This window comes from Meles meles, chromosome 14 (assembly GCF_922984935.1).
Source record: "Meles meles chromosome 14, mMelMel3.1 paternal haplotype, whole genome shotgun sequence".
Lineage (NCBI taxonomy): Eukaryota > Metazoa > Chordata > Mammalia > Carnivora > Mustelidae > Meles > Meles meles.
This window is the reverse complement of record NC_060079.1, coordinates 25,679,969-25,707,247: the sequence shown is the minus strand read 5'-3', so window position 1 is coordinate 25,707,247 and position 27,279 is coordinate 25,679,969. Positions and strand designations below refer to the sequence as shown.

The 27,279-nt window shown below is 34.4% G+C and overlaps 1 protein-coding gene across 1 annotated transcript in view; it reads left to right on the top strand.

Moving 5' to 3' along the window:
- RB1 (RB transcriptional corepressor 1) overlaps positions 1–27,279 on the top strand; it is a 163,976-nt gene that overhangs the window by 131,549 nt on the left and 5,148 nt on the right. The window contains exons 18-26 of the mRNA XM_045977933.1: positions 5,074–5,192; positions 8,946–9,091; positions 11,275–11,420; positions 15,907–16,011; positions 16,487–16,600; positions 16,696–16,859; positions 23,012–23,042; positions 25,122–25,264; positions 25,782–25,831. Coding sequence (XP_045833889.1) covers positions 5,074–5,192; positions 8,946–9,091; positions 11,275–11,420; positions 15,907–16,011; positions 16,487–16,600; positions 16,696–16,859; positions 23,012–23,042; positions 25,122–25,264; positions 25,782–25,831 — 1,018 coding nt within the window. The remainder of the gene's footprint in view (positions 1–5,073; positions 5,193–8,945; positions 9,092–11,274; positions 11,421–15,906; positions 16,012–16,486; positions 16,601–16,695; positions 16,860–23,011; positions 23,043–25,121; positions 25,265–25,781; positions 25,832–27,279) is intronic.

Below are 27,279 nucleotides of genomic sequence, written 5' to 3'. Positions count from 1 at the left end.
GTTTGAGGGAAAGAGTAATTAAGGATGACTCTTTTTTGCTTTGGACAACTGTATATAAAGAATGATAATGATATGGGAAAAACTAGAAAAGAGCAGCAGTTCTTTGGTGGTAGAGGATTGTTAAAGTTTATTTTACACATAGACACATCAATTGAACATTGAGTTAGGTGGAAGAGGACAGATGCCTCTGAAATGATTCTTCAAGTGCACCAATCTCTGGCAGCTGGGGGATTGTTTATGATTTTTAGCTCCTACCATAGAGTGTCTTATAGAGTAGACAACAAATACTGGGTGGAAGGTGGAATGTATGAATGTGTGAGGTGGACATTCATACAGTTGAACAGATACATTCTCCTTTGTATAAAGGCATTTATTTAGATGCATAAGTAAGAACTTAACCGTAATAATTTCAAATGTTTGCATCACACTTGTGTCCAGCTCTGTTGTAAATGCTTTACATTTATTATTAATTCACTTAATTCTCACAATACTGCAATTTAAGTATTGTCATTACTATCACCACTTTACAGTTGAGAAAAGTGTCGTAATGTGTTAAGTAACTTGTTCAAAGTCATGCAACCAATAAGGGCCAGGATGTGAACCCATGTCATATGACTCCAGAATCTCACAGCTGTCCACTGCACTATACTTCCTCCTATTATCATGACATACTCATTATCATAAACCTATTTCTTATATATCTGTGTGACCGCTTGGGTTGGGGGAGATGCAGTAATAAAAGTGATACTTGAGTATAACATAAAGACTATTGGTAAAAAAAAAATACTACCTTAATGCTTGGAGGAGGTGTTCACTTTAGTATATATAATTGGTGCTAATCTGAAGAGAAAGTAAAACGCCTGATTAGTAGCATACCATCCTCTAAAGGCTCAAGTTTATTCACATTTCTTTGTCTTTTTAAAGAAGTTTTTTATGAACATATAATGTATTATTTGTTTCAGGGGTACTGGTCTGTGATTCATTAGTCATACACAACACCCAGCACTCACCACAAAACATACTCTCCCCAGTGTCTGCCACCCAGCCACCCCATTTCCTACTCTCCTCCCTTCTAGAAACCCTCGGTTTGTTTCCTGAGATTAAGAGTCTCTTATGGTTTGTCTCCCTCTCTGACTTCTTTCATTTTCTCTTTCTTTGTGAATCTTAGGGTCTGTTAAAATGTCATTGAAAGAAATATGGGTTCAGGCCACTTCTGCTGAATATATGTGGATTTATACCTACATTATTTTCGTTAAAAATATATTTTGTATATAATTTGGTATATAATTTATCAGTGGCTAGAAAATATAAAACACTGACTATGACATCCATGCATTAGCTGGTGTTAGCAATACTTTACTCCGATGAACATGCTTACTTAGATTGCACTTCAGAGTGCCCTTAATGAAAGGAAAGACTAGGAAAGAATTATTTGATAATAAAAATTACATTATATGGCTCTGGGTGTCTCAGTCAGTCAAGTATCTGCTTTCTGCTCAGGTCATGATCCCAGGGTCCTGAGATCGAGTCCCTCGTTGGGCTCCCTGTTCAGGGTGGAATCTGCTTCTTCCTCTGTCTCCCCCACCCCTGCTCATTCTCTCTCTCTCTCTCTCTCTCTCTCTCTCTCACACACACACACATAAATAAATAAATAAAAATGTTTTTAAAAATTACATTATGGGGCTTGTAGAAAAAAAATCCAGTATCGTTTATTTTTAAAGATTTAGCTTAACCTAGTTTATTGTGATTTTAGTCAAAATAGAAGTTTTTAGCCAGACCAATTCATCTTTTTCTTTTTGACCTCTGGGTTTTGGTCAAACCCACAGAGTCCTCCCTTATCAAGAAGTTGTAAAGATGGATGCCTGGGTGGCTCAGTGGGTTAAGTCTCTGCCTTCAGCTCAGGTCATGATCTCAGGGTCCTGGGATCAAGCCCCACATCAAGCTCTCTGCTCAGCAGGGAGCCTGCTTCCCCCTCTCTTTCTGCCTGCCTCTCTGCCTACTTGTGATCTCTCTCTCTCTGTTAAATAAATAAAATCTTAAAAAAAAAGTTGTAAAGATACTGTGTTTATTTCTAATAATTTTAAAATTTTGTTTGATATAAATAATTCATTTTATATAAATTGTAAGGTTATAATCTCTTTGAATGAACCATTTTGTGTGTGTGTGTGTGTGTGTGTGTGTTTGAAGATTTCATTTATTTGTCAGAGACTGAGAGTTTGCACAAGCAGGGGGAGTGGCAGCAGAGGGAGAAGCTGGCTTCCCAGTGAGCAAGGAGCCTGATGCAGAACTCAGTCCCAGGACTCTGGGATTATGACCTGAGCCAAAGGCAGACGCTCAACCCATTGATCCACCCAGGCGTCCCTGAATGAACTATTTTTTTTTTTTTTTTTTATGTAGTGTGACTACCATTTTCTTTTTTCTTTTTTTCTTTTTTCCTAATTTTTAAAAATTTTTTATTTATTTCTTATTTTTTTGGTAAACATATAATGTATTTTTATCCCCAGGGGTACAGGTCTGTGAATCGCCAGGTTTACACACTTCACAGCACTCACCATAGCACATACCCTCCCCAATGTCCATAACCCCCCTCTCCCTCTCCTAACCCCCCCTCCCCCCAGCAACCCTCAGTTTGTTTGAAAGTAAGAGTCACTTATGGTTTGTCTCCCTCCCAATCCCATCTTGTTTCATTTATTCTTCTCCTATCCCCTTAACCCCCCATGTTGCATCTCCACTGCCTCATATCAGGGAGATCATATGATAGTTGTCTTTCTCTGATTGACTTATTTCACTAAGCATGATACCCTCTAATTCCATCCACGTCGTCGCAAATGGCAAGATTTCATTTCTTTTGATGAACTATTCTTAGTATTTTTACAAAATCTACTTATTTTCTACATTGCTTTGTGTATTTACTTACTGTTATACCACTTTCCCTTTTGATATAAACCCAGCATTTTGGAAATCTCTCTGTTTTCTTCTTGTTCTTAGGTCAAGGATTAAAAAAGTAAAACATGTATGGGCTCCCTTTTTATGAACTTATAAGCAGTCACCTTCAGAAAATCATAAATTTTGAATCAGTGTTTAGTGACTTTTACTGCTAGTCTTATCTTTTCATAATTGCTATTTTAAAAATTAGACTTTCAAGCTTTTTGCTTGATATATAGAAGTGTGATTATTTTTCATGTTGTGAATAATGGTATTGTCATTTTTTTCATTTAATACTTTAATCTTTTATTTCTTTTCATTGTTGAGCTGGCTGGAACCTCACAAACAGTGTTGAATAGAAAGCATGATAATAGGCATACTTTTGTTGTCTCTTATTTTTTTAAGGGCAATGATTGTAATGTTTCACCATTACATATGATGTTTGCTGTGGGTTTTGATACGTTTGTATATGCCATTTATCAAATTAGGAAGTACCCTACCATTCCAGGTTGAATAAGTTTTCTCCTTCCCTTCCTCCTTTCCTTTCCTTTTCCTTCTCCTTTCCTCCTTTTTAAAAAATATTTTATTTTTTTATTTGTGTGTTCCAAGATTCATTGTTTATGCACCACACCCAGTGCTCCATGCAGTACGTGCCTCCTTAATACCCACCACCAGGCTCATCCAACCCCGCACCCTTTCCCCTCCAAAACTTCAGTTTGTTTCTCAGAGTCCACAGTCTCTCACGGTTTATCTCCCCCTCCGATTTCCCCCAGTTCACTTCTCCATCTCCCGATGTCTTCCATGTTATTCCTTATGCTCCACAAGTGAGTGAAACCATATGATAATTGACTCTTTCTGCTTGGCTTATTTCACTCAGCATAATCTCCTCTAGCAAGGACCACAGTCGTCAAACTGTGGAAAGAACCAAGATGCCATTGATGAATGGATAAAGAAGATATGGTCCATATATACAATGGAGTCTTATGTCTCCATCAGAAAGGATGAATACCCAGCTTTTGTATCAGCATGGACTGGACTGGAGGAGATTATGCTGAGTGAAATAAGTCCTTCCCTCCTTTTAATTACAAATGGGTTTTAAAATGAGAACTTATTCCTTCCTTGATTTTGATAAGATTTTTCACCTCTGACTTACTTATTAGTGAGGTGAATGCCATTATAAATCTTTTCATGTTGAGCTGGTTTTGCAACATGGATAAACTCAACTTTGGTAACGATATATTCTCTTTTTGTCACTGCTGATTTGAGTTGCTATTATTTCTTGTTTAGGATTTTTACATCTCTGTTCATGAGTAAGAATGGACTATAATTGCCTTTTTGATGTCCTTGACAACTTTTAGTATCACTGTTGTACTAGTCCCATAAAATGAGATCAAGAATGTTTCCACTTTTCCCATTCTCAGAAGAGTTTGAGTAAAAGTGGATTCATCTGTTATTTGAATGACTGGTAGATTTCACTGGTAAAACCAAAGGTGCTTGATATCCTTGTAGGGAGATATTTAATTATTGATTTAGGGTTTTTAATAGTTTGGGGGAGTATTGCTACTTTTTTATTTTTTAGTTCATTTATATTTTTTGTGGAATTTTCCATTTGGTCTAAGTTTTCCAATTTATTGACATAAAGTTATTCATAATAATCCCCTATTATCTTTCTAATTTTTTTGATGATGGTCCTACTTTTTGCTCCAAATACTGTTCATCAGTCTCTTTTGTTTTTCTCAATCTGACTGGAGGTTTGTTTAATTTTACTAGTTAATTCAGAGAACTGATTATTAGCTTTGTGATCAACGTATATTTTATCTTTGTTTTTAGTTTCATTAAATTATACTCATGTCTTTATTATTTCTGTCTTTGTACCTTATTTGGGTCTTTTCTGTGTATTTTTCCTCTTAATTTCTTTTCTAATGTTAACATTTGAGGTTATAGATTTTTCTAGTCCTTTACATTTATAGAACAAAAATTGGCTATTAGTATTTTAAGTGGAGAAAAGGATCTCATCTGAATTCTAAATTTCTGCTGTCAATTGTAACTAAATTTGTAGTGCTTTCCATGTCAGACAAAATGATTTTGATAAGTACATGGGAAAATAATACTTACTAACATGGTTTTAATGTCTCTGGTTTGATATAGGATTCACCTTTATTTGATTTGATTAAACAAGCAAAAGACCGAGAAGGACCAGCTGATCACCTTGAACCTGCTTGTACTCTCAACCTTCCTCTCCAGAGTAATCACACTGCCGCTGATATGTAAGTAGAATGTATGTTATGTTATTCATTCAACCTGCAATTATGTTTTGAGCATGGTATAAGGCACGATACTCTATAGAAACTATAGGGAATAGAATTTTGAATAAGATATTCGTTTTGCTCTGAAGAAGCAGGAATATAAGGTACATGACCCAAATAAAGATCATATAAAGTGGTACAGAGTGCTGTTGAGATCACTTAGGGTCGATATAATGAGGGTAGTTTTCATGGTGGAGATGGCAAATTAATTAGGCCTGAAAGATGGAAAATAGGATTTCTGTGTGGAAACTGGAGAGGAAGGCGGAGACACAAAGTGTTCCAAGAGTCAGAAAAGTGTAAGGCCAGGAAAGCAGGAAACATTTTCAGGCAGTACAGATCAGTGCATTTGGGGTGAAGCATAGGACGGATAAAACTAGGGTGGGACATCAACAATCAACATCAACAATTAGTTGATAAGTACATGATGATGATGATGATGGAAGAAGAAAGCAAATACCTCATATTTCTTGAGGGTTTACTGTGTGCTGGACAGGGTTTACTGTGTGCTGGACAGTTGCCTAAGTGCTCAAGATTCTTTTATTTTTCCATTTAATCTTCATAACAGCCCTGTAAGATAGTAGAATCTGCTATCAGCCTCAGTTATCTGTAAAATAGGAATTAGAGAGAAGGTAATGTGCCAAAGTCAACAGAAATCAAATCCAAGCAATCTGACCCCAAAACTCATGTACTTAAACATTGCAACTACTGTGCCTTTCATAGAAATGTGCCTATTGTTGTTTCTGTTTAGTTAGGTCTAGGAATTGACATTATAATGTTCTGCGATTAGTTCAGGGACTATTTTCCAGAGATGTCCTTTCCATGCTAACTTGTACCCACAGTATTTCTAGCATAGGATGCCTCTGCCTTCATATATAGATTTGTCTGCTAGGTTATGCACTAATATAAATAGGTCAAGACTTACCTTTTTCTAAGTGCCAGGATGTTTTCTAGACACTGGGAATAAAAGGTGAATAAGATGAACTAGGTTCTTCCTCTCATAGCGCTTAGGTTATGGGGGAAATAATCTAATACGTGATGTGTTTTTAGAGTATACACTAAATTTGGACATCTGATTGGCTCAGTCAGTAAACCATGCAACTCTTGATCTTGGGATTAGGAGTTCAAGCCCCATGTTGAGTGTAGAGATTACTTAAAACAAGAGAGAGAGAGAAAAGAGAGTATACCAAGTACTGTAATGGAAATAAAGTAACGTGAGAGAAACTGAGAGTGCAGGAATGCTTAGGGAAGCTTTTTCTGATAAAGTGATATTTGACCTGAGACCTCAAGGACAATTGGATGCTGGCTAGGCACACATCTGCATCGTGTACATTCCAGACAGAGCAAATGGCAAGTATAGTGGCCCTAGGACAGACCAAGCTTAGCTGGTTTGAAGAACAGAAAGAAGTCCCAGTGTGGCTGGGTAAAGTGAATAAGAGGAGGTTGGAGGTACAAGATGAGGTTGGAGAGGCAAACTGAGGCCAGACCTTGTAGAGTCCTATGAGCCATAGGAAAGGTTTTGGATTTCAGCAGAGAATGGAAAAGAATTAAGGTTTTAAGTAGTGGTGCAGCTTGCTATACTTAGTATTTTTAAAGGGCTATTTTCTGGCTGCTATTTAAAGTGCTGGTGGGTTTGGAGGAGGGAAGAAGTAGGAAGACCAGTTTGGAGACAGTTTTAACAGTTCAAGTGAGAGATGTAAGTGACTTGATCTAAGATATGTCAGTAAAGATAGAAAGAAATGGAATGATCCAGGATGTATTTTAGAGGAAGATTTAATAAAACTTGGTTTTGCATTGAGTTTGGAGAATTGGGAAAAGGGAGAAATTAAAAATAGCTCCTAGGTTTTAGATTTTAGAAACTGGATGTAATGTGGAGTCGGTTATTGAGATGGGAAAAACAGAGGGAAGAAATCAAGACCTCCCCTTTGGCCTTCTTAAGTTTGAGATTCAACTAGTGATGTTCTATAGATAGTTGAATATTTGTACCTAGAACTCCAGAGAGACCAACTCCTGTCCAAGTTTAGTTTGTCTACAATATTGTGAATTAGAGAATTGAAGGGAAGTTCAAGATTGGAAATAGACTAGACCCTGGTAGTTAAAAGGTTACAATGGTGATTCCCTTTTCCTGGTATACTAGGAAGTTAGTTTCCTAGTAGTTAACATACTACATATAGTTAAAACATCCACAGTAAAGTACAAATCCTGTTTCCTGCTTAGAATTATTTCTTAGTACTAAAACAAAATTAGAACATAGGTCTGAATTATCCTGTGAAAAACAAGACAAGAGTGGTAGCATGTCAGAAATTGAGAGAGAATATTTATTAATATTTCTGTGTGGATTTATGTCTGACATGTTTAGTATACAGGTATAAATCTTCCTTGATAATATATCTGAATACTAGAATTCTGTACTAGGTGGTATTTGTTTTATCATACATATGAACCATAGTTATCAATGAAACATTTTTTTAAAGATTTTATTTATTTATTTGACAGACAGAGATCACAAGTAGGCAGAGAGGCAGGCAGAGAGAGAGGGGAGAAGCAAGCTTCCTGCGGAGCAGAGAGCCCAATGAGGGGCTCGATCCTAGGACCCTGGGATCATGACCTGAGCCGAAGGCAGAGGCTTTAACCCACGGAGCCACCTCAATGAAACATTTTTAAGAGGAAAATCAAACATGACAACACTATTTTGGTTCAATAACTTGTTCTTTTAACCTGGAGTTATTTGATAATCTCAATCTCACTATAATTATTAAAATTGAACATATACATTACACAGCTATATTTTCTTCAAAAAAACAGTAACTCTCAGAAAAAGCTATTCATTAAAATATTTAGAAATGATAATGGCAAGCTTAGTTTTCCTATTAGGCTGTATCTTTTCCAGCTTGTGTTTAAATAGCTTGCTGAAACTGGTATAGCCACACTGGCAAACAGTGTGGAGGTTCCTCAGAAAGTTAAAACTATGATGCAGCAATTCCACTAATAGGTATTTACCCTATGAACACAAAAATACAAATTTGAAGGGCACATGCTTCCTGATGTTTATAGCAGCATTATCAACAACAGCCAACCTATGGAAAGAGTCCAAATGTCCATCAACTGATGAATGGATGAAGAAGATGTTGTATGTCTATATATATGTAATGGAATATTACTCAGTCATCAAAAAGAATGACATCTTGTCATCTGTAACAACATGGATGGAGCTAGAGTGTATTATGTTAAGCGAAATAAGTCATAGAAAGACAAATACCATATGATTTCACTCATGTGAAATTAGGAAACAAAACAGATGAACATAGAGGGGGGTGGGCAGAAAGAGGGGAAACAAACCCATAAGAGACTCTTAATGATAGAGAACAAACTGAGGTTTGGTGGAAGGAGGTTGGGGGGGATGGGCTAGATGGGTGATGGGTATTTAAGGGGACACTCGTTGTAATGAGCACTGTCTTGTATATATGCGATGAATCACTGAATTCTGCTCCTGAAACCAGTACTGCACTGTATGTTAAATAACTAGAATTTAGATAAAAATTAAAAAAAATAGTTTGTTGAGAGAAGGAATTTGGTATAGAATAACAGATTAAATAGATATGTTTGGATGCATGTGTACAGCTGTGTGTGTGTGTGTGTGTGTGTGTGTGTGTGAGACAAAGAGAGAGAGACTCTTAGTGAACTTCAAATGAAGGCTTTTTCTTTTAATATGTTTAGGTATCTTTCTCCTGTAAGATCCCCAAAGAAAAAAGGATCAACTATACGTGTAAATTCTACTGCAAACACAGAGGGACAAGCAACCTCAGCCTTCCAGACTCAGAAGCCGTTGAAGTCTACCTCCCTTTCACTTTTTTACAAAAAAGGTTAGTAAATGATTATTTTCAAGAAGGACTCTGGATCCTGGCTGTGACTGGGTTCAAATCATGGCTCTTCTGCTTACTAGGTATGTCCTTGGCAAGGTCACTTAATATTTCTATGCCTCAGTTTCTTCATCTGTAAATTGGAAATGATAATAATAACTTATTTTGTAATAATAATAATCTACCTTATAAGGTTTTTTAGTTAATTAAATGAATTAATACATAAAATGTTTCAACAGTGCCTAGCACATAGTTAGCACTCAGAAAGTATTAGATGTTGTTACTGTTGCTGCTGCTGCTTTTGTCAGGCTTTCAAATTTATCTTTGGAAATATTTAACCCTGACATTACTTTTGCTGTTCAGGTGTGTATATGAAGTTAAGATTGTACAGTGTGCTGTAGTCTAATATAGGCACATTTCCTGGTAATTAGGTTGAGTAGCATTCTCTGATTATGTGTGTGTGAGGTGGAGCAGCGTGTCTGTACATGCATATAAAGAGCTGAACTTTGAACAATATGGGGATTAAGGGTACTAATCCTCCCATGTAGTCAAAAATCCACATATAGCTTTTGACTCCCCAGAAACTTTACTGATAGCCTACGGTTGACTAGAAGCCTTACCAACAGTGTAAATAATTATCACATATTTTATATGATATATGTATTATATACTATAATAGGTTAGAGAAAAGAAAGTGTTATTAAGAAAATCATAAAATACATTTATAGTACTGTCCTGTATTTATTTATTTTTAAAAATCCATGTATAAGTGGACCCTCTTAGTTCAAACCCATGTTGTCTTAGAGTCAGCTGTACGTGCAGGTGCACATCCAATGAAGCTCTCTGCAGGGACATAAAAGGCCAGATACCCCTGTGATAAATCTTCTTCGGATTTTATTCAAGTCAGAAATATACTCAAGTCAGAGTTTTATAACCATGTTGTAAGATAACCCTTAAGTTAGAACAGTGTTTCCAGAGTGTGTTACCCAACCAGCAGAATCCACCTCACCTGAAAAGTTGTAGAAAGGAAAATTTTTGTTTAGGCTCCGCCTTAGAACTCCTCAATCAGAAACTCTAGGATAAAGTGGAAAAAAAAAAATTCCTTGTTTTAACAAGCCTTCCAAAGCTAATCTGTTGCATGCCAAAATGAGAACTACCAGGATAGTTAAAAAATTCTGATTGCTTTATGCAAGTCTTTGAAAGGTACATTTAAAACAAGAGTCATTATATTTAAAGTAAATGGGAAAAAAAATTCAGTGGATTTCTTTTCTCCAGGCCTATGTCCCAGTAATATTTTTATAGACTTTGTAAATAAATCGTATGTTAGTATTCAAGTATTATTTTGCCTTCTATTTACCTAGCTCTGTACTAAGACTAGGGATCATTTATTCATAAAATAGTGGTAGAGGTGAGGTTACTGTTAAAATGCTGTTTATTATTGGTGGAAATGCAAGCTGGTGCAGTCATTCTGGAGAACAGTATGGAGGTTCCTCAAAAAGTTCAAAATAGAACCACCTACAATCCAGCAATTGCACAACTGGTATTTACCCAAAGGATACAAAAATACTAATTTGAAGGGATACATGCACTCCAGCATTTATAGCAGCATTATCTACAATAGCCAAACTATGGAAACAGCCCACGTGTCCATTGATTGGTGAATAGGTAAGGAAGATGTGGTATAAATATGCAATGGAATATTATCCAGCCATAAAAATGAATGAAATCTTGCCACTTCTAATGATGTGGATGGGGCTAGAATGTATAATGCTAAGTGAAATATGTCAGTCAGAGACAGACAATTATCATATGATCTCACTCATATGTGAAATAGAAGAAATAAAACAGATGAACATAGGGGAAGAAAAAAGGGAAAACCAAAAAACAGACTCTTACCTATAGAGACCAAACTGATGGTTACCAGAGCAGGAGGTGGATGAAATATAGGTGATGGGGATTCAGGAGGGCACTTGTGAGGAGCACCGGGTGTTGTATAGAAGTGATGAATCACTAAATTCTACACCTGAAACTAATATTACATGGTATATTAACAAGCTGGACTTTAAATAAAAACTTGAAAAAGAACAGGGAAAAAATGCTGTTTAATAGCATTGTAGTTACAGCAGTTTAATATTTTGAAAAATCCACTTGTTGAATAGTAAACCTAATTCCCCTTATCTCTGCAGTGTACCGACTAGCATATCTTCGACTAAATACCCTGTGCGCACGCCTTCTGTCTGACCACCCAGAACTAGAACACATCATCTGGACCCTTTTTCAGCATACATTGCAAAATGAGTATGAACTCATGAGAGACAGGCATTTGGATCAGGTAAGAAAATAATGCACTTCACTACTCTTCTCCTACTCATTTGTTAACTGTGCAGTGATTTCTTAAAAGATTAGATTCAAATGAGAAGCTAGATCAATTTAGCAGACTTAATATATATGCACTCTTTGACTTCCTTTTATAATTTTGCTATAGTTCTTAGAGATTTAGAGCTTGGGAGTATTTCAGTAACTTTTTTAATGACATAAAAGATCTTATTTACAAAAATCATTGAAAAAAACTTTATTAGGGGTTTTTCTGTCTTGTAGTAAACTAGATTTCATGTTAGTAAGGAAGAAATACAAGACTTAAGAACAAGTTGATCTAAAACAGTGCCTATTGAATGAATGAATGAATGAATGAATGAATGAATAAAAAAATAAATGAATGACAATTTACAGAGAACGATCTTTCATATCTTCCTGTTTTTTTCTCTGTATGCAGAATAATAATATTTTTTTGGTAGCAGCTTATTGAGATATAATTAACATACCATACAAATTACCCATATAAAGTGTACAATCCAGTAGTTTTTTAGTATATTCATAGAGTTGTGGAACCATCACCAAAATCACTTTTTAAAAAGTTTTATCATGCTAAAAAGCAATGCCATACCGTTCAGTACTCATCATCTGTTCCTGTCCTTCTTCCAGACCCAGGCAATACTGATCTTTCTATGTCTGTAGATTTGCCTCTTTTGGGACATTTTATATAAATGGAATCATATAATGTGTTGTATTTTGTGTCTGGCTTCTTGGTGTAATGTTTCATTGTTCATCTGTGTTATACCTCGTATCAGTACTTCATTCCTTGTGTTGCCAAATAATATTCCATTGTATGGATATGCCACATCATATTTATCTGTTCATTATTTAGTGTACATTTGTTTTCTACTTTTTGGCTATTATGGATAATGTTGCTATGAACATTTGTATACAAGTTTTGTGTGGATATATGTTTCCAGTTCTCTTGGATATATACCTAGAAGTAGAATTGCCAGGTCTTATGATAACTCTATGTCTAACCTTTGCAGACTGGCCAGATTATTTTCCAGTATATCCAAACCATTCTGCCTTCCTACCAGCAGTGTGTGAGGTTCCAGTTTCTCCACATCCTCACCAGCCTCTTATTTGCTTTTTTGATTATAATCATCCTAGAGGGTACAGAGGAGTATCTCTTTATGGTTTTAATTTGCATTTCCCTGATGGCTAATGATATTGATTGAGAATATTTTCATGTGCTTATTGACCATTTATATATCTTCTTTAGAGAAATATCTACTCAGATAATTTGCATATTTTAAAATTGAGTTGTCTATTTATTATTGAGTTATAAGTGTTCTTATGTAGTCTACAAAGAAGTCCCCTATTTCATATGATTTGCAGTTATTTTCTCCAGTTCTCTGAGTTGTCTTTTCACTTTCTTGATGGTGTCCTTTGAGGCACAAAAGTTTTTCATTTTGATTGTGTTCCGTTTATCTGTTTTTTTTCTTTTGTTACTACTGCTTTTGCTGTCATATCTAAGAAACCATTGCCAAATCAGAGATCGTGAAGATTTATTCTTGTGTTTCTCTAAAAGTGTTATACTTTCAGTTCTAACATTTACATTTTGATTCATTTTGAGTTAATTTTTCTGTATAGTGTGAGAAAGGGGTCTAACTTCACTCTTTTATATGTGAATACTATTTGTTCCAGCACCATTTCTTAAAGTCTTTTCTTTCTGTGTTAAGAGAAATCAAAACTAACTGTACATGTATAAAAATTCATTTCTGATTTCTTAATTGTGTTCCACTGATCTATATATCTCCTCTTATGCCAGTACAACACTCTCAATTACAAAGCTTTGTAGTAAATTTTGAGATAGGGAGGTGTGGGGGCCCCTGTGTGGGTCAGTCAGTTAAGCATCCAACTCTTGATTTCAGCTCAGGTCATGATCTTAGGGTCTGGATCCCAGGGTCCTTTTCAGTAGGGAGTCTCCTTGATATTCTCTCCTTCTCCTTCTGCCCCGCCCCCACTCATGCTCACACTCTTGTGTGCTCTCTTTCTCCCTAAGATAAATAAATAAATAAATAATAAATCTTAAAAAAAAAAAAGAAAAGAAATAGGGAAAAAATTTTGTTCTTTTTCAGGATTTGTTGTCCTATTCTGAAGCTTGCATTTCCATATGAATTTTAGGATCAGTTTGTCAATTTCTGCAAAGAAGCCAACTGGGATTTTGTTAGGGATTATACTGAATCATAGATTAATTTGTGAAGCTTTTTTATCTTAATAATATTAAGTATTCTAGCCAATGAACATGTGACATGATGTCTTTCCACTTATTTAGATGTTAATTTTTTTCAGTTATGTTTTTACATTTTCAGAGTATAGTCTTGTTATATTAAATTTATACACCCCAGTGTTTTTATTTCTTTTAACACTATTGTAAATGGAACTATTCCTTTAATTTCTTGTTTGCATTGTTCATTACAAGTGTATAGAAATACAATTAATTTTCATATATTGATCTTGTTAACCTGCAGTTTTGCCGAAGTACTTTATTAGTTCTAATAGTTTTTAGTAGATTCCTTAGGATTTTCAATATATAAGATCATATTGTCTTCAAATAGAGATAGTTCTACTTTTTCCTTTTCAATCTGGATGAATGCTACTTCAATTATTTGTCAAACTGCTATAGTGTAGAATCTCAAAAACAATGTTGAATGAAAGTGGTGAGAAGGGACATCCTTGTTTTGTTTCTGGTCTTAGGGGAAAGTATTCAGTCTTCCACCATTAAATGTATTGTTAGCTGTGGAATTTTTATATATGCCAAGTAAAGGGAGTTCCCATCTATTCCTAGTTGTTTTTATCATGAAAGTGTGTTGAATTTTGTCAAATGCTTTTTCTATATCTATTGAAATGATCATTGGGGTTTTCTCCTTTTATTGTATTGATATGTGGTGTATTACATGAATTGATTTTCAGATGTTAAACCAACCTTGCATTTCTAGAATGAATCCCACTTGGTCATAATATATAATACATTTGATGTGCTGCTGGATTCAGCTTGTTTTTGTTAAAAATGTTTATATCTATAATCATAAGATAATGGTAATTTTCCTCTGACATCTGGTTTTGATATCAGAGTACTGCTATCCTCACAAAATTTGTTGGGTAGTGTTCCCTCCTCTTCTAATTTCAGAAGAGTTTGTGAGAAATTGGTATTAATTCTTTTTTAAAGGTTTGGCAGAATTCACCAGTGAAACCATCTGGGCCTGGGCTTTTGTTTGCAGATAGCTTTGGATTATTATTTCAAGCTCATATTTTCTGTTTCTTCTTTAGTAAGCTTTGGTGATTTGTGTCTTTTCTTAAAAATTTCCGTTCCATCTTAGATATCTATTTTGTTGGTATGCAGTTGTTCATAAAGTTCTCTTTATTTCTGTAAGGTCAGTAGTAATGTTCCCAATAAGAATGATATTTTCAGCAAATAGTGAATTAGTGTATAAGGGTATAACTTCCAAATATGTATATTTTTCTAGAGTATATTTGGGTGTATAAATTCTAGTATGTTGGATTTTTAAAAGTAGGCACTCATTGCCTTCTATTTTTCTACACTATAGAAAAACAATAGTTCTAAGGATTTCTAAAGAGATTAGGTATCTGAAATCAAGACTTTTGCAGAGAGTTACCTTAAGAAAAGGTAGGAGAAAAATATGAATTAACAAAGAAGATATTAGATGGTGTTCTGAGTGGGAAAAATAGAATTGGGGCTGGTAGGATGCTGAACAAGGGATGATGAGTAGATATTCTTGGCAATAGTAGATACAAGCAAGAATGTTGCAGAGACATAAGTACTTAAATTTGGCAATAAAATTCATACAAATGAAGAAAGTTTGATTTTTTCATTCTGTAAGGAATAATTTCAAATCTTATTTTTACATTAAAAATGTTTTTATTGAACTGGAACATGCATATAAAAGCATCCATATATCATAAGAATACATCTTAATGCAAATTCATCAACTGAACTCATCTCTATAGCCTGCATCCAAATCAAGAGCATTACCTGCAATACAAAGACTCTCTCCTGCCCCATTCCAAACTCCTTACCACCATCACCAAGTATATTCAATTTTATTTTATCTGATAGTTTGAACCTTTGACACATCTGACTTTTTTTTAAAGTGCTAGTTACATAGTGAACTGATTCCAATTTCAACCTTTCTGGGGAAAAAAAAAAACCCTAAGGAACAAAGGTCAAAGTTAGGGTTATTTATAAACCAGATGATCAGTTCTAATAATCAAGATCTGACTTTTACATTTTGTTCTTTAAACACAATTTGGGTTGAACACTTCACATCAACCTTTCAAATTGAGCTTAGGGTGGGAAAAGATAATCCTGTAGGAACTTAAATTTCCATTTTTTGAAGCTAAAAGAAAGATAGCAGTACTTTTTAGAGCACAGCTATGTAACAAATTTCTGATATTTTTATATTGCATTGACTTACTAGATTATGATGTGTTCCATGTATGGCATATGCAAAGTGAAGAATATAGACCTTAAATTCAAAATCATTGTAACAGCATACAAGGATCTTCCTCATGCTGTTCAGGAGGTAGGTAATCTTTTATGGTAAGATTTTTTTTTGATATATTCATATCTATAAAATGGATAATGTAAGTCATTAATTAGATCATATATTATGACCTTATTATATAAATTCATGTATCAATTTTTTTACCTTTATATTACTGGTTAATTATTTGTACTGAAAATGGAATTGGAAAGTTAAGGCACTTTAATATCCAAATTCATGTTATAAAGTTAATACGGAATACTGCATCTTTGCAATAAACAGGATATTTGTAATAAATTTTTACACAGGTATACATATTTTTTAAAAAGTCTGTGACATTTCACTTCTGGTAGAACAGTTATAAACTAAACCTAAGAAGACTTTTCTAGACAATTTTTTCCTGTATAATATGTGATTCTTACTGTTAGAAAATAATATGAACTATTAGAAAAGAAAATCTAAAGAGATAAATTTCCAAATTCATTTAACAGGTGTTTTTATTCTTCTTCCTCAGACATTCAAACGTGTTTTGATCAGAGAAGAGGAGTATGATTCCATTATAGTATTCTATAACTCGGTCTTCATGCAGAGACTGAAAACAAATATTTTGCAGTATGCTTCTACCAGGGTATGTTGGAAGTATCCTTTGATTGGGAAACTCAAATTATAAAGTGGAGCTTACTAAAACATTAAAAAAAAATCTGCTTTTTGTTTTTGCCCTAGCCCCCTACCTTGTCACCAATACCTCACATTCCTCGAAGCCCTTACAAGTTTTCTAGTTCACCTTTACGGATTCCTGGGGGAAACATCTATATATCACCCCTGAAGAATCCATATAAAATTTCAGAAGGTGTGCCAACGCCAACAAAAATGACTCCAAGATCAAGGTTTGTGTTTTCTCTTTAGGGAAAGGGCAAAGAATAAGAGGGGATTGTTTTGATCCAAGCACAAAATATAAAGCTTTCTTCACTTAAAAAATATTTATTTACATTAAGTGACATGAGAGGAATTTGGTAGGAAAGAAAGATTATCTTTTTACTTAAGTGGGTTTGCAAGTTTAGTCTTCAACTTTTCTGGTTGCTAGTGTCTGTTCTTTTGTGAACAAAGAACAATTTTTGTAGTAGGTTTAAAATCACTTTCATATTTTTGTAAGTAACCAGTCTGCTAAGTAAAGTAGATTACTTGATTACTTTTGGTTAAGAATTTTTATTCTCTAGCTTTATTGAATGTCCTGTAAACTCTGTGAACCTGTTCATCTTGCTTTGTTATAAAAATGTAGATGACTGATTAAATGTACATACATAACTGCAAATTAAGTCTTTAGAAGTCCATCCTTAATTCTGCCTGCAGCTTCCTTATATTACCTGGGGCAGGTGTCACTACTTCGGAAGCGTGCTGTGGATTAGGGAGATGATGAGTATGAAGCTGTTTTAAATTCCTAGATGAAAGTTTCTGTGCAACTACAAATCATTATATTATCTTCCACATCCAACCGCAAGTGCTTTTGTGACTTTGAAGTGCTTCCATTGCCTTATTATAGGTTATCATGGGCTGTTTGAAAATGACTTTATTTGTACAGAGTGGTAGGCAGATTAGCTAGTACAGTTAAGGTAGTCTCATCTCCTCAAATTGTCAGCTCATAGAGTTGTACTTAATGGGCAAGAAAAACAAAAGGAAGAAGGGGGAGATATTAGCCATCTAAAAAACATTTGTGTGGGGTGTTTAATTATATAAGTAAGGCACACTCATGGTAAAAATTTGAAACTCTATAGAAAGAGATAAAATAGAAACTAGTTGGCAAGTGATATAAATCCTCTTGTGCACCCCTGTACCATCTTTTATTTGCTGTTCTTATAGTATCTGTGTACAATATCTAAATCTTATACTGTAAGTTAATAAGATAATACATCACGTATATTAATTTACACAGTCCCACATTGCCACATGAAAATGTGTACTTAGGTAATGATAATCGATCCGTATTATTCTTATGATAGCTATTTACCGAACTTAGTGAGTCACTTCTCAGTTGAGGTCATATTCTCAAAATCTTGATAAATCATTGATCAGGCATGAAGAAATCATCTTAACATTCTATTTATCCAGCATATTTAGGTATTCTGCTTAATCAAATATATATATAGAATGATGTCCACTTATCAAGGAATTGGAGTATAATAAGACATATCTCCTAATTCCATGTGCATATGATCATATCCTTGTTGTGTGAAGCTAATACTGTTTTTCAGGTTTATTATAAAAAAAAAACTCTATGGTTCACTCATGGCAACCACAGATTCAAAACCTGTGAGATATATACAAAAAATAAAGAGAAAGATAGCCAAACAAATGCTATAGAAACTCAGCAATCCCAAAGAAAAAGAACAAGAGAAGTGGAAAGAAACAGAGAATAACTACAAAAACAACCAGAAAACAGGGAACAAAATGGCATCAAGTACATACCTATCAATAATAACTTAAAAAAAAAAATAACTTTAAATGTAAATGGCCTAAATGCTCCAGTCAAAAGATATAGGGCGGTGGAATGGATAAAAATACAAGACCCTTCTATATGCTGCCTACAAGAGACTCACCTTAGATATAGAGACACGTACAGACTGAAAGTAAAGGGATAGAAAAACATTTAACATGCAAATGGAAGCAAAAAAGAAGTCAGAGTATCAATACTTACATCAGATAAAACAGACTTTAAAACAAAGACTGTAACTAGAGACAGAGTATTACATAATGATAAAAGGAGCACCACAACAAGAGGATGTAACACTTGTAAGTATCTACATACCAACACTAGAGCACCTGAATACATAAAGAACACATTAATGGAAATAAAGAGAGAAATTGATGGTAATACAATAATAGTGAAGGACTTTAACACCCCACTTACATCAATGGGCGGATGATTCTGGCAGGAAATCAATAAGGAAACAGTGTCTTTGAATGACACTTTACAACAGATGGACATAACGGGTAGATATAGCACATTCAATCCAAAACCAACCGAATACACATATTCTCAAGTGCACATGGAACATTCTCCAGAAGGGATTACAAATGAGGCCACAAAACAGCTTCAATAAATTTCAGAAGATTGAAATCATTCCATGCATCTTTTCTGATCATATAGCAGTAGGAAACTAGAAATAAAACACAAGGAAAAAATAGAAAAAACATGAACACGTGGAGATTAATCAGTACGATACCATACAACCAGTGGGCCAACAAAGCAATCAAAGAAGAAACAAAAAATTCATGGAGAGAAATGAAAATGAAAACTAAATGGTCCAAACTCCTTCGGATGCAGTGAAAGCAGTTTTAAGAGGGAAATACATAGCAATAGAGCCCATCACAAGAAACAAGAAAAAGCTCAAATAAACAACATAGCTTTATACCTATAGGAACCAGAAAAAGAAGAACAAACAAAGCCCAAGTTGAGTAGAAAGGAATAATAAAGATCAGAGCAAAAATAAATGACATAAAGACTAAAAAAAATAGTAGAAAAAAATTAATGAAACCAAGAGCTGGTTCTTTGAAAAGATAAACAAAATTGCTTATTCCTTAGCTAGACTCATCAAGACTCATCAAGAAAAAAAGAGAAAGGACCCAAATAAAATTGGAAAGGAAAGAGAAGTAATAACTGACACCACAGAATTACAAAGGATTACAAGACTACTGCAACAAAGTGTATGCAAACAAATTGGACAAATTTATCCTGAATGGATAAATTTCTAGAAATATAGAATTTTCCAAAACTGAATTAATCTGAACAGACTGATTTTTAGTAATGAAATTGAATCAGTAATCAAAAAATTACCAAAAAATAAACATCCAGGCCAGAATGCATTCACAGGTGAATTTTACCAGACATTTAAAAAAGAATTATTCCCAAACTATTCCAAAAAATAGAAGAGAAGGGAGACTTCCAAATGCATTTATAAGGCCAGCATTACCCTGATACCAAAACCAGAAAAACACCCCACAAAAAAAAAAAGAAAACTACAAGCCAAGGTCCGTGATGAACATAGATGGAAAAATCCTCTACAAAATTTTAGCAAACTGCATTCAACAATATATCAAAAATATCATTCACCATGAGCAGGTAGAACAAATTCCAGGGGGTGCAAGGGTGGTTCGATATTCACAAATGAGTCAATGTGATACACCACATCAACAAAACGAAGGATAAAAATTATCTGATCATCTCAATAGATGTATAAAAAGCATTTGACAAAATTCATCATCGTTCATGATAAAAACTCTCAACAAAGCAGGTTTACAGGGAACCTCCCTCAAGATAATAAGGCCATATATGAAAAATGCACAACTGGCACCATATATCCCACATGATAACATCATTGTGAAAAAGTGAGAACTTTTTCTCTAAGATCAGGAATAAGACAAGGATTTTCACTCACTACTTTTATTTAACATAGTACTGAAAGTCCTACCCATAGCAATCAGAGAAGAAAAAAAGGGGGGGGCATCCATATTGGTCAAGAAGTTAAATTGTCACTATTTATGGATGACATGGTACTATACATAGAAAATCCCAAAGACTCCACCAAAAATCTACTAGAATAAATGAATTCAGTAAAGTTTCAGGATACAAAATTAATGTTCAGAAATCTATTGCATTTCTGTACACTAACACTGAAATAGCAGAAAGAGAAATTAAGAAAACAACACCATTTACAGCTGCACCAAAAAGAATAAAATACCTAGGAATAAACTTAACCAAAGAGGCGAAAGATCTGTATCTGAAAACTATAAAACACTGATGAAAGAAATTGAAGATGACACAAATAAATGCAAAGATACTCCATGTTCATGGATTGGAAGAATTAATATTGCTAAAACGTTCATGTTTCCCAAAGTAATCTACAGATTCATTGCAATCCCTATCAAAATACCACCATCATTTTTCACAAACTAGAACAAATAATACCAAAATTTGTATGAAACCACAAAAGACCCCAAATAGCCAAAGCAATCTTGAAAAAGAAGAGCAAAACTAGAGATTATCACAATCCCAGGTTTACTACAGAGTTGTAGTAATCAAAACAGCATGGTACTGGCATAAAAATAAGCCACACAGATCAATGAAACAGAATATAGAGCCCAGAAATAAACTAATGATTATATGGTCAATTAATCTATGCCAAAGGAGAAGGGGGAAAAAGATAGTCTTTTTAATAAATGGTGCTAGGAACACTGGACAGCTACATGTAAAAGAATGAAAGTGGACCACTTTTTATTACCATACATGAAAATAAACTCAAAATGAATTAAAGACTTAAATGTGAGACTGGAAACCATAAGACCCTTAGAAGAGATCATAGGCAGTAATTTCTCTGACATCAACTATGGCAACATTTTTTTCTAGGTATGTCTTCTAAGGCAAGGGAAATAAAAGCAAAAATAAAAAGGAGAACTACATCAAAATGAAAAGCTTCTGCACAGCAAAGGAAGCCATCAACAAAATGAAAAGGCAGCCTAGTGAATGGGAGGAAATATTTGCAAACCACATATCTGATTAATTAATTTTCAAAATTTGTAAAGGACTCCTATAACTCAACAGCAAATAAACAATCTAATTAAAGGGTGAGCAGAAGATCTGAATAGGTATTTTTCCAAAGAAGACATACGAATAGCAACGTACAAATGAAGAGATGCTCAAAATCACTAATCATCAGGGGAATGCAAATCAAAACAATAGTGAGATATTACACCTATAGAATGACTAAAAAAGGACAAGAAATAAGTGTTGTTGAGGATGTGGAGGAAAAGGAGCTCTCATACACTGTTGGTTGGAATGTAAATTGCTATACCCAACTATAGAAAACAGTATGAAGATTCTTCAAAAACTTAGAAATACCATATGATCCAATAATTCCACTATTGGGTATTTATCCGAAGAAAATTTGACAGTAATTTGAATAGATATATGCACCCCTATGTTTATTGCAGCATTATTTACAATATTTAAGATATGGAAGAACTCTAAGTGTCCACTGATGTATGAATGGATAAGAAAAATGTGATGTATAAGTATAAATATACACACATACATACAAGGGTATATTATATAGTCATTAAAAAGTGTAAGATCATGCCATTTGAGTTAACATGAATGGACCTAGAGGATATAATGCTAAGAGAAATAAGTCAGAGAAAAAAAATTCCAAATGATTTCACTCTTAAATCCAAAAAAAAATTTTAAAAAAAGAATAAACAAAAATCAGAAGTAGACCTATCAATACAAAGAACAAACTGATGGTTGCCAGAGGGGAGGGAAGGATGGACGATATGGATGAAGGTTAGTGAGAGATACAGGCTTCCCATTATAGAATGAATAAGTCACAGGCAATAAAAGGTACAACATGAGTAATGATACTAGTGATAATAGTCAGTGATACTGCAGTAGTGATGTGTGGTGGCAGATGGTGGCTACCCTTGTGAGCACAACATAATATATAAACTTGTCGAATCACTGTGTTATGCACCTGAAACTAATGTAACATTGTGTGTCAGCTATACTCAAAAACAAAAAGAACAGAAATTATTTGGTTCAAACAAGGACAGGCAGACTAATAGATTTCCAAGTCTAGGATATATGATAAGTAGAGATCTGAATTAGAATTCTGATTATTAATACTGTAACTTTTTGCCAATTGTTATGTGAATTTTTAATGAGGAAGTGTGAAATTTTAATTGATTATTTACCAATTGATTTATGAAGAATTAAGTGTGAGTAAACTTAAAATTTTCCTTTACCTTCTTTAAATGTGGACAGTGGCAGAATATGTTCTTTCAGACATGTAATTCTTTAAAAAAATCTGAGACCAGCCCAGTGCACGATTAGATTAGCACTGTTAGAGTAAGCCCCTAATTGTAATTTTGTTGTGGTTCTAAGGTAGAGCAGACTTTAGATTTGCTATGTCTAATAGCTCAAAATGATACATGTTCATCTCTGCAAAGTTATGTATGATCTTCATTATTAATTTGTATTTTATCTTAACAGAATCTTAGTATCAATTGGTGAATCATTTGGGGTGAGTATTTTCTATGAAATATAAGGGAATGCACTGTAACTATAAAAGAAATTGCAGATTTCTGTGACTTGAATTGACATATGCTATTATTCAAACACCTCAGCAAGGCATGTTGCATAGAATTTAGAAGATTAATAGCAGACTTATTTTCAAATCAGATTTAATTTTAAGTTATTCTCATAATTGGTGAATTTCAAAGTGGTTTTCTAAACATCCTTTGAGATTATATAATACCTTACATATATTTTTCCAAGCCATCTGTTCCTTGTCACTTGAGCTTCTACATGGAGCCACTCATTACTCACAAATGGTGTCGCTTCCCTCAGAGCAAGAAGAGAGAGAGGGAAAGTGGGAGATACAGAGTAGAGCAAAATGAAATTAGTCTTTTTGTAACTAATATTAGATGTGATAATCCATCACTTTTGTCATATTTTTGTCAGAAGCAAGGTAGCACTAGGTCCTACCCACACACTCAGGGAAGAGAGGATGACATGAGTGTAAAAACTAGAAGATGAGGGTTAGTGAGACCCATTCTAGAGTCTGCCTTTCCCACTGCCCGAAATATAACCAGAGAAAGAAAGTAGTTTGTATACTAAAAGACTGAATGTTAAAATGTATATTACAAATAGTAAATGCTGTGACATTTAGCTCAAGGTAGGCTGCAGCTGTCAGGTTTCACAAAGGACATGTTGTGGGACCACATGAGATGGTTTGAATCTGAATACGTATAGAGTTAGTGGTCCTCCAACTCTTCTGCTTGCCATAGCCTCTAAAAGAATTGGGAAATGTTATATGAACCTACATGTTTTAAAGCTGATAACTAAAAATCTTATCATAAATTTAATACATATACAGGAATTTAGTTTCATATTATATATATGCACTAAACATATTTCCATCAAAACCTGTTTTTGCATTTAATGTTTAGAAAATTACCTCATTTAGGGGTACTTAGCCAGTTGAGTATCTGGCTCTTGATTTCTGCTCAGATCCTGATCTCAAGGTTGTGAGACTGAGCCCCGTGTCAGGCTCCACACTCGGCTTGGAGTCTGCTTCAGAGTCTCTCTCTTCTGCTCCCTCTGCCCCTTCCCCTGCTCATGAGCACACACACTCTCTCTATAAAATAAATAAGTAAATAAAAATCTAAAACAAACAAAAAAACACACACAAAAAAGAAAATTGCCTCATTTAATTTTTGGAAAAGAAAAATTAATTAGTAAAGCTAAATCTCGCTGTCAAATCAGTCAGTCAAGTCAGACCTAATTTCTACCAATAGTCTGGTTTCATTTTTTAGTTCAGATGAACAGGTTCATACCCATCCCTGAGGTAATCCCCTCACTCCAGTTCTAAAGTAGATAAATAAGAAATAGAATTTTTCTGTGTGCTTGTCCTTGGATAAAACAAGGTATTGCATCCCCTTTGATATTTATTACCAAAGCTTTCTTTACTTTGCTGTGACAAGATTCTCCCTCAAGAGATATAGATCTCAGAACATCTCTAGTGATAATGAATGGACTCAAAAGCTTTTGATTTTTTATTTATAAAAATATGAGTTAACATTTTAATAAATACTGTATCAGTAATGGTTTAAAATATACAAACTATATACTTGTCAATGTAATATTCCTAAAGTGAGTCCAAAATAATGATTGACTAGACATTTCACTTCTTACTAGATTCTTGTGTTATTCTCTCTGGTTACGCCCTCAAACAAACAAAACCCACAGGGTTCTAGAAAGCCATTCCAACTTTACATGCTTCTGAGAAGTAGTCCTGGTTTTCTGTGTGGGTCAGTTCCAAAAATGAGGAACCAGGAATTTCAGAGTGGTAGTCAGAGTTGTTGGAGGAAGGAGGGGAGCCTCATAAGGAGAGACAGGAAGATATTTAATTGGAGCAGAGTTAGGTGTAGTTACTGATTCCAAGATTTTTCCATATCTCATTTGGTACACTAAAGCAGAAAATTAAAATGTATATATGACCTCTGCCTGATTTTTGATACCCCTCAACTATAATTAAGGGTTGCTAACTAAGAAATGCTGGCATTTAATGATTTAAAATAAAGAATTTTGTAATTTGTAGACTTCTGAGAAGTTCCAGAAAATAAATCAGATGGTGTGTAACAGCGACCGTGTGCTCAAAAGAAGTGCTGAAGGCAGCAACCCTCCTAAACCGTTGAAAAAACTACGCTTTGATATCGAAGGATCAGATGAAGCAGATGGAAGGTAGGAACAGTTGTAGAATGTCTTCAGTAGCTGAGCGGGTCATGTGGAGAAGCCAGAGCGCCGGCTCTGCTCCTAACTTCCCCAGACCCTTTTATACCAGTTTTATTTGGAAATTGTGAAGATTGCTCAAAAAAATAGGAATGTATCCCAAAGTTAACACCATTGAAATCATATACTATCTACTAAAATTCAGTGAACATTCAGATACTAATAATCTGATCTTTTTTTGACCTTTTTAAACAAAGTCATTGATAAAATTTTGTTATGATTAACATTAGATTTTTAAATGCTTACCCTTGAAAAAAACTACTGTGTTTTATAAGAATCACAGACAAAATGCAAAAGATTATAAATTTGTGGTTTGTATTTTAGATGGTTTATAAACGTCTGAAATTAAAAGCTACTCACTGAAATGAGAGTATAAAATAAGTAATTGGAACCACCATAGTTATTGAAAATTTGAGTTTTGAACTTATGCACATACATATGAAATATCTTCCCTTTTTTAAATCTGCAGTAAACACATCCCAGGGGAGTCCAAATTTCAACAGAAACTGGCAGAAATGAGTAAGTACTTATCATCTCACCCTACATAAATGAAACTACATTTATATCGCAAAAAACCTTTTCCTATTTTAAAGGAATAAATACATATAATAACCTAAATTAGCACTTAAAATGTAATCCAATCAAGAATATAGTATTTACCCACAGACATTTGTGGGTTAAATGTGTGATGCAAAATGAAATCTTTACCTTTTCTAAAATCTTTAGTGAAGGAATACTAAGAAGTGAAACCACATCTTCAGCATGAATGGCTATGGTTAGAAATACCTCAAGGGAGCAAAACTATAATGAGGAGCTCTTTAAGAGTGTTGGATATAGGGAAAGGGTTTATAAAATTAGCATATAGGAACATCATCACCCTCATTTGAAAAATAACTTTTTATCCCATTATTGAACTTCTCTAATTTACAATGTCAAACAAAAGTTTTCCATTAACAGAAATCAGAATTTTGATAAAGAGTGCCAGATCATTTTCCAAGTTATGCAGAGTGACATAGATTTGGAATATTATGGCAGATGGGATTCTATCCTAAGCTACCCTAAGTCATAGAAGATTTACCCAAGTAGAATAGCTGGAAAGTACTTACAGAAGAAGCAAACACATACCGACTGCTCCCGGGTTATCCCAGGGACAGAGCTGTGGTAGTGAGTGTGACGTTTCCTGATCGTCTGCTGCCAGACTCATCGGCAGGATGAACAACTGGTACTGGGAAGAAGACAAGTCTTTTGGAGACAATGAGGACTCAAACTCTCAGTCTAGGCCATAGGACATGTCAGTACGAGCAATACCAGTTGAAATGTGACTTTTTAAAAATCAGGGGTGTCTCTAAACATGTGCCCGTAAATACTAACTATTTAAAGTATAAAGTATTTAAAAGAATGCTTTTGATTTTTTAAAACCCTTTCTTTTTATGTATGTTCTTTTGAAGAGAACAATCAACACTAAATATACCAAGAGTTTAAATGTTTTGGTTATAAACGAATCTCTGTTTTGGATTTTACATTGACTGCTCTACTTCCGTTTGAGCTGTGAATTAGTCGGTGGCATTTCTGCTCAGTACATGAAAATTAGACACAAAGCTTTTGACCAAAATGAGGCCTTGAAAAGGAACATTTGGAAGCATTTTGAAGCTCACAAATACACTTTTTTTTTTTTTAAGATTTTATTTTATTTATTTGTCAGAGAGAGAAAGCGAGCACAGGCAGACAGAGTGGCAGGCAGAGTCAGAGGTTAGAAGCAGGCTCCCTGCCAAGCAAGGAGCCCGATTTGGGACTCGATCCCAGGATGCTGGGATCATGATCTACGCCAGAGGCAACTGCTTAACCAACTGAGCCACCCAGGCATGCCACAAATACACATTTTTAAAGGAGCAGAAAGCCGTAAAAATATGTTTTCTTAGAGAAGAGTTTAGTTGCTGTGTTGGGCCCATTTTACAGCGGTGCACTTT